This window comes from Crotalus tigris, unplaced genomic scaffold (assembly GCF_016545835.1).
Source record: "Crotalus tigris isolate CLP2741 ecotype Arizona unplaced genomic scaffold, ASM1654583v1 scf7180000021055.717220, whole genome shotgun sequence".
In the NCBI taxonomy this organism is placed as follows: domain Eukaryota; kingdom Metazoa; phylum Chordata; class Lepidosauria; order Squamata; family Viperidae; genus Crotalus; species Crotalus tigris.
Window position 1 is genome coordinate 85,265 of NW_024098332.1, and position 8,909 is coordinate 94,173.

The 8,909-nt window shown below is 34.2% G+C and overlaps 1 protein-coding gene across 2 annotated transcripts; it reads left to right on the forward strand.

Annotated features, from left to right (window-relative positions):
* Positions 1-220: 220 nt before the first annotated feature.
* Positions 221-3,780, forward strand: LOC120319982 (olfactory receptor 5V1-like). Of its 2 annotated transcripts, XM_039369388.1 has the most exons (3): positions 221-451; positions 1,000-1,101; positions 1,864-3,780. In XM_039369388.1, the coding sequence occupies exon 3, from the start codon at positions 2,403-2,405 to the stop codon at positions 3,339-3,341; it is 939 nt and encodes a 312-aa protein (XP_039225322.1). In that variant the 5' UTR covers positions 221-451; positions 1,000-1,101; positions 1,864-2,402; the 3' UTR covers positions 3,342-3,780. The 2 variants fall into 2 exon arrangements, with proteins under 2 accessions (XP_039225322.1, XP_039225321.1); XM_039369387.1 differs by lacking the exon at positions 221-451 and having other exon boundaries at positions 458-1,101.
* Positions 3,781-8,909: the final 5,129 nt, after the last annotated feature.

Sequence of the window (8,909 nt, forward strand, 5' to 3'; positions counted from 1 at the left end):
AAAGTATCACCACCCCTTTTCCTTATCTTTTTTTCAACTTTTCTGAACCATATTGTTAAATGTAAGAACAATATTGCTTTAACTAATTTTCAGAAAGTCCCTTAACTTTCTAATAGTTTAGAAGCAGTACTTCATATTTCACAGTAGCAGTTGAAATTTATCCATTTCTGTGTCTTTCCTCTTTGTTCTGAATATGGATGCACAGAAAAAAGAATACCTAGATTTATAAATTCTTTGGAGAGCTATTAAATGAAGTTGTAGACTTCTTTCAGAATGGTACTGTGGTATATCTCATGGGAACAACCAGAGAAACCTGAAAATCTGAGCCTCTAGCAAAATTATTTAAATTACTCAGGGAACTCATTATAATGATTTTTCCATACTTTTCTTTAAAAAGCACTTAAAATTATTTTTAGTACTATGAAAACATCAAGCAAACCACAGTGCAACAGTGAGTAATAATCCATTGATACATAACTATTTGTACAGCTTTAAGGTGGCATAGATGCAGTGCTTTTTTTCTAAAAAAAAAAAAAAAGGTGTCTGAACTCACACATGTCATACAACCTGCCTTGCCTACTCTATAAGGTTCTATCCAAAAAAGATGCCGGAACTCCGTTCTGAGTGTTCTATGAGAAAAAGAGCCCTGCATAGATGTACTAACATACATGAATTAATATTACAGATTGTAATATACGTTCATGGAGTGAACTCCTCTGATCACATTAGGTTAGAATTACTCTATGATCTGAGCACATTTCACAAAAAAATTAACCAAATGTTAATAGGACACCACTGATTATAGTGATTCTTGAATCACTTCCTTTCATATCAATGCAGAATTTCCAGGGTTGAAAAAGATAGTGATTCTCTTTTAAGAAAAGGAACAGCCTTATCAATTACATTTGTCTAATAAAAATTCATAGAATTTTGGATTTCTCCAATTATCCAGTGAACTAACTATGAAACTTTTTGATGAATTCATTCTATTCTCCTGAGAATCTATCCTTACTAGTTCCTTCGATTGTTTAATAAGAGAAGTATGTGTACCAATGAAAAGATTTCATAATGGCTGAAGGAGATGGAAGCTTGTGAAGGAAGGTAGGTAAATCATTTAGTTCTTCTGTATGAAACTTTATAGAAATAGAAAAAAATCAGTTCCTGCAGTACTGTAGGATACAGACTGATGTTCATATTTGCTGGTGTTATGTAACAGAAAGTAGCATTGTTTGGAGGGAGATTATCTACTCATATCATTGTACTTTAAACATTAGCGATTACTTTAAATATATGATATGATTTTAGCTTCATAAAGAGAAATGTTAAATGATATATAATCAATGTAACACAGCCAGCTTAATATTTCTTTATTTCTTCATTCCTTCGCTCCTGCTTCTAGAAATGTCTAGACTCTAGAACAGACATGTCAAACTCATGATGTCACGTGATGTCGTACAACGTATCGAGACAGTTTTGCCATTGCCTGCAATAGGGTGGGCACAGCTTCCATGTGACGCATCCGGCCCGTGGGCTGGCAGTTTGACACCCCTGCTCTAGAAGATTTATATTTAACTGATTTCACTCATCATTAGCAAAATATGAAGACAAAGTAATGGAAAAAGGTTTGGTCTTAATGTATGGAAATCTTTGAATGTTTGAAAAAATGAATAGAAATGTTCTAAGGGCAGCACTTTGGAGACATTTAAGTATTAACAGAAGCAACAACATTAATAGAAGCAACAACAGAAGCAATAACATACTAATTAAGCTAATTTACTGTTCTACAAAAGCTCTATAAAAAAGCAAAATGACTTAATATATTGACCTGTTTCTTTTCCTTTTGTTTTCAATGGTTGTCCTTAGGATGGGGTGGAAAAACATCTTCAGTCCCAAGAATGCAGTTATTTCTTCTCTTTCTACTGTGTAAAAATCAGAATGTGGCACTCATTTTTATTGCTTTCTTGAATCTTGGATGTAGGTTTCTTATCACCGTATTACATTTATCTATAAGTGGCTCCTGTTTATGTTTCAAAACCTCTGCGTGGCCTCATATTTTTTACACCCTTTAGACTGAGTCAAGTTAATGAAAAATCCTCCCTGTTGACTTTAAATTTCTGTAGAGGACATCTAAGGAACAGAAGTGCATTTTAATTTGGAAAACAGATGTGATAGAAGAGAAATTATTCTTTTGTTTGAAAAATGCTAAATTAAGAAATCACAAATCACTAATTTTTTTAGAAGGATTGCTTGGAATATGTCAAATTTAAATTAGGATTTAATTATACCAGAATAAAAATCCTTAATGTACTTTCTGTTTGTGTCACAAATTACTTGGTTTATTGTACATATTTTTTTAAAAAAATATTATTGTTATTGTGGTCATCTTCCAGATAAAATCATCTATGGAAAACCAGAATAAAAGTACCAGGTTTATTATTTTGGGATTTTCTGGTAATGTGGAAATGCAAGTCTTGCTTTTTATATTGTTTTTGATCATGTACATCATGTCACTGTTGGGGAATGCATTGATAAGCATTGTCATTAGACTTGAGCCTTCTCTTCATATGCCAATGTGCTATTTCATTGCCAACCTATCTCTTGTGGATATTTGCTATATATCTGTCACTGCCCCTAAAATGCTAGTCAACTTCCTTTCAGAGGACAAATCTATCTCCTTGGTTGGATGTGCCGCCCAACTATATTTCCTTCTCTCACTAGGAACTACAGAGTGCTTTCTTCTTGCAGCCATGGCTTATGATCGCTTCTTGGCCATCTGTAATCCATTGCGCTATCCTTTAATCATGAACAAACAGCTTTGTGCCTGTCTGGTAGCTGGGTCATGGGCCAGTGGGATTTTGCTTTCACTAGGCCAGACAACTTTGATATTTTCTTTGCCTTTTTGTGATGAACATTGGATCAACTATTTCTTTTGTGACATCCCACCACTCTTGAAGCTAGCCTGTGGAGATACCTATCTAAATGAAATCACAGTCTTTATGGCTGGGCTGCTAATCACTCTGATCCCATTATTGCTAATCCTGTTCTCCTATCTCCACATAATCAATACTGTGCTAAAAATTGCATCTGCAAATGAGAGGCAGAAAGTTTTCTCTACCTGCTCCTCACACATTATTGTCATCACTTTGTTCTATGGATCTGCTAGTGCAATGTACCTGAGGCCCAGATCTACCTATGCTTTTGAAACAGATAAATTTCTAGCTCTGCTTTACTCTATTGTAACACCAACTTTGAATCCTATTATTTATAGTTGGAGAAACAAAGAGATAAATGAAGCTCTCAAGAGAAGGTTTGCTTCAAAACTGTTCCCTTGTAGAAGATGATTAAAAGTCATAAAGTTAATCCAGAAAAAAATATTTTGTGGTGATAAGTTTTTTTTCAGCGTCTTATTTTTTGCAAAAATGTCACATATAGTTCAACAACATCTATGTTTTGTTTATATTTATAGTGGAATGTATTTTCATTTACTGTTTTTCTTAATGTGCATATTCTTTGCTAATTTTTCTCCTAATCAATTTTTATATTATTTTCATCCCTATGTTATTTTTTCCTGTAAGATATTCATAAGTATATTATATTTGTACTTGCCATTAAGATGTCTATCCGTATATTAATAATAAAGTCTGTCAAGTTTAACTTTGGATGTTAAATGGCATGGCTGTTTAAGCTAATTAATACTCATTTGGAAGAAACTGTATTATGTCATATTTAAAAATTCATGAGAACATGGATAATTCTGGCAAAGCTTAATTCTTTAAAATAATAAAGGAGCTGGTAAAATCTTTGTAGAATGAAATATGTTTCTCATTTCTTTGATAAGTTAAATGCATACATTTACTAATAGCACAGGTCACCTTATTTTTTTATATTCTATTTACTTGCACATCATTCACATACAAATAATTATTATTTCAACAATATTTCTCTTTTTACAATTGTTAACCCCTCTAAATAAAATTAGCACATGAACAAAACTACTGCTTTTTTTCCATTCCATTATTTTCTCTTCCTATGCTGTGGATTCATGGCTGAACCCTAAACATTTGATAATAGCATTTCCCACATAAGGGATGAAAATTTCTGGAAGATTTACAAGGGACCAAGATTCAAGAAGAACCAAAGTCAATAACAATTTATCTTCACATGACATTGTTTTCTATTTTTATTATTATTATTATGGATCATTGCACAGTCAGCCAGATGTTCAGATTGGATTTGGCATTTTGTCTACCTATCGAGTCCTTACCCAGGACCTGGGATAGGCAGATGTGGATGTTTGATGGTATTACAGATATCGTCGCAGGATGGAAGCAGTTCATAATAAGGCCGCCTTTTGCAATTGACTAATAGCGAATTTGTCAATGCCAATTGTGTTCAAGTGGTGCTCAGTTGTTTTGGGATTGCACCTAAGGAGCCTATGACTATTGGTACTACCCTTGCTTGCTTTTGCCACAGTCTTTCTATTTCTATTTGTAGGTCTTTGTATTTTGTTATCTTCTCCAGTTCTTTCTCTTCTATTCTGCTATCTCCAGGCACTGCCACGTCCACTATCCAGACTTTTTTGTCTTTCTTATCGACAATTGTTAAGTATGGGGTGTTATGTTGCAGGTGCTTGTCTGTTTGAATTCTGAAGTCCCAGAGCAGTTTAATTTTATCATTTTCTATGACTTTCTCTATTTTATGATCCCACCAGTTTTTGCTTACAGGCAAATGATATTTTTTGCAGATCTTCCAATGCACCATTGTTGCTACTTTGTCATGCCGATGCTTGTAGTCAGTCTGTGCAATCTTCTTGCAACAGCTTACCAGGTGGTCCACTGTTTCTTCAGCTTCTTTGCATAGGCGGCACTTACTGTCTGTTGCTGTCTTCTCAATTTTGACTTTATATGCATTTGTCCTTAAGGCTTGGTCTTGTGCAGCCAGAATTAGTCCCTTGGTCTCTTTCTTCAATTTTCCTGCTCTTAGCCATTGCCAGTCTTGTTATTATCTGCTTTCCCAGCTATTTTTTTAATGTATTGGCCATGTAGTGCTTTGTCTTCCCATGCCTCTATTCTGTTCTTCATTTGGTCTTTCTTGTAGGCCAGTTTGGTCTCTCCAGTAGTCAGTAAGCCTTACTGATATACTAATTTCAGTGCATCTTCATCATTGTTCTTCAGATATTCTTCCAAAGCCATTTTTTCTTCTTCAACCATCTGATGTACTTGTAGCATTTCACGTCCACCTATTTGCCTTGGTAAATAAAGTCTATCAATGTCACTGCGTGGATGAAGGGTATTATTCATTGACATTATTTTTCTTGTCTTCCTATCCATTGCTTTTAGTTCTGCTTGAGTCCAGTCCACTATTCCAGCTGTGTACCTAATGACTGGAGTTGCCCAGGTGTTGATTGCCTTTATGGTATTTCCTCTATTGAGTTTGGACTTTAAGATCTTCTTCACTCTCTTGATGTATTCACCTCTAATCTTTTTCTTGACTTCAGTATGCTTGATATTGTCAGCTTGAAGGATACCCAAGTATTTGTAGTACTCTTCCTCATCCAGACTCTTAATGTTATTTTCGTGGGGCATCTTGATTCGTTCAGTTTTCACTATTTCTTCTTCTTCTTCTTCTTCTTCTTCTTCTTCTTCTTCTTCTTCTTCTTCTTCTTCTTCTTCTTCTTCTTCTTCTTCTTCTTCTTCTTCTTCTTCTTCTTCTTCTTCTTCTTCTTCTTCATCATCATCATCATCATCATCATCATTATTCCTTTCCCAATTTTCAGCACTGTTACAACTTGAGAATGGATCTTCAGCAATCAATATCCTCTGAGTTTCTCTCTGTTCTGGTTGAAGAGATAGTTATGATCTAGGGACATGGTCAAGGCAGACCTAACATAAATTATTGTTTAAAAATTGTTTTTATGGAACATTTGAGGAATGCAGGTTTTTTTTCCTATGCAATGATATAGTACCATTATAGTGTGGTGCTATATGAGTGCACAGATCACTATAGAATCATTATTTGGTGGTCTGTACAGTTGCATAAGATGTTTTGTTTCCCAATATGCAGAAGAAATCTGCAAAGAAAGCAATATTATAGACTTAGAAAAGCTACAGAAGAGACAGCAAATTTTATACTCAATATCAATATAAGTGAAGGCAATAAAAATGAATTACTCTTTATCTTCATTAATCTTTACAATGAAATATTCAGAATTTCCTTCATCCCCCCCAAAAAAAAATTGGAAGAGAAAAATTTATATCCTATATGACTTTTTTTTCAATTACACTGCAGAAGAGTTGATGAAAAGTAGCTTCCTTGAGGTAGCTATTTGCATAGAAAAAATAACAATGGAATGTTATTATTGAAGAGGTTAATTAGGTATATCATGCTATTTTTAGCTGCTTGTAAAAATCTCCTTTTAATTCCAGAAATTTTATATATTATAAAATTCCTTGTGAAAATGCGACATTTTTGACATTGTTTAGGTTTTTTTTTTAAAAAATGGATTTTTTAACATTCTACCTTCAATACTCTATCTATAGTGAGTAAGTACATTCTTATTGTGAGAAGTTTTATATCAAAATATATTTTATTTTTTATACTGTTTTCATGTTCCCTTAAAACATTAACAAAATCCACAATGGACTGAGAATCAGCATCTCCACTAGATAGAATGGACTTTTGGAAGCAGTGTACATTCAGCTGGTTCTCCAAACTCAATGAAATTTAGCTACTGGTTCTTATGAACTGGTGTGAACTGGCTGAATCCCACTACTGCCTATACACACACACTCCACACCAGGAAAAGCTCCCCTATGAAAATATATTGCTGTACTTCATTTCTCTGCAGCTGCCTCTAAAAGCAAACACTTTGCTTCTAGGAATAAATATTTCTTCTTTCCTCACAGTTGTATGAATCTCATTTTTATTTATTCTTGTGTAACCCTGTCTCAGGTTGGAACCCAAATTATTCTTCCTACATTATCATTAAAACATAACTAGATTAGATTCTACAAAATTTAATAGTAACAAGAACAATAACTTAAAAAAATAAATTATATGTGTGATATAGTCAATTTATGATTTAATTTTTGAGATTTAAATGTATTTCTGAAATGACCAAAACTGAAGTGCAGTTATAAAGCTATTAATTGATATGATATTTTTATTTTATTTTATTATTTATTTTATTTATTTGTATCCAACCTTTATTATTTTTACTAATAACTCCAACATATTTTTGTATCCAACATATTTTCTTCTCCCGCAAAAATAATCCTGTAAGGTGAATTGAGCTGGGAGAGTGACTAACTGAAAGTCACTTAGCCAGCTTTCATAGCTAAGACAGGTCTTGAACTCACATTTTCCTGATTTCTAGCCTGGTGTCTTAATCACTAGAGCAGTGGTTCTCAACCTTTTTAATGCCGCGACCCCCAACTGGTCGTAAGTCGAGGACTACTCAACCGGTCGTAAGTCGAGGACTACTCAACTGGTGCAGCACCGCTTGCAGAATGGGACTTTTGGTGGGCTCAGTAGGACAGAGACATCTTGGACAATTCCTATTGGCTTTTGAAAGCCAATAGAATTAGACTCTATTCAAGAGAGTCTATTCTATTGGCTTTCAAAAGCCAATAGAATAAAAGGGAGTAGCACAGCTAAGGAAAAGGGGAAAAAAATGGCGGACTGCATTGTTCGGTGACCCCCGTGAAATGGTCATTCGACCCCAAATGGGGTCCCAACCCACAGGTTGAGAACCACTGCACTAGAGCAAACTGGTTCTCTATCATAAATCTCTATGTCTCCAAGTAAATATCTTATCATAAATCATGATATGATTTACAATATTTGTTCAACATATTCATATCCACAAGAAGCTACAAGATGGTTTGAAGATGCATTGGAGAATAAGCTGCAGGGTTCCCTCAAGGATAAGTCAGATTTTGTTTGTTTGTTTGTTTGTTTGTTTATACAGTGGAAAAATACCTTAAATAGTTTATAAAAATTACTCAAACTATTTCTTAGCTAAATCTTATCAATTGCATATATATTCTGCTAAACAACATTTATTTTAAGAATTGTGTCTATTGTGACCAACTGTTCTTTTAAAATATGTGTCAGAGCTTTGCTTAATTAATTAATCAGCTTGCAATATTTTAAAGGAACATTCCTTGTTTTGCTTTTTCCCAATAGTTCCCAAGCTGTCTTCAGTTAAATTCCTGGGAACTTTCCTTGCAGCTATTTTTTCCATTGCCATGCATTGCAACGTATAAACTAGAATATGAAGCCCCAAAGGTCTATTTAAACAACCATCTACTATACTATAACCCCCACCCAAGTGGTTATTCTTTAGTTTTTGTTTTTTTCTAGGAAAAGCATCTTAATTATTCTGAACATCCCTTTAGTAGACGGTCAGAAAAAAATGTTTTCCTTTGCTCCTCACACCTCATTTGAAGAATCACTGTTTTATAACTCAGTAAGTATTGTTTACCTAAGTTCAAAAATTAAGGAATCAGTGGACATCAACAAACTCTTCTCATTTCTCTCTACTATTTTTGTTCCTATATTAATCCCCATAATATACAATTAGCACAGGCACACACACACACACACACACACACACACACCACCGGGGCAATGTACTCTCCCCATTAATCTTTTCTATATATACCAATGACTGCATCTCTAAGGATCCCTATGTTAAAATACTGAAGTTTGCAGATGATACAACAGCCATTGATCTCACTTGAGACAGTGAGGAATCTGCATATAGACAGGAGGATGAACAACTGGGTCTGGTGCAGCTGATATAATCTAAGGTGGAACATTCTTAAAACGGTAGAAACGAGAATGGATTTGAGGAAAAGACTTCCTACTCCACTGACTCTTACTATATTAGACAACACAGTATCAAC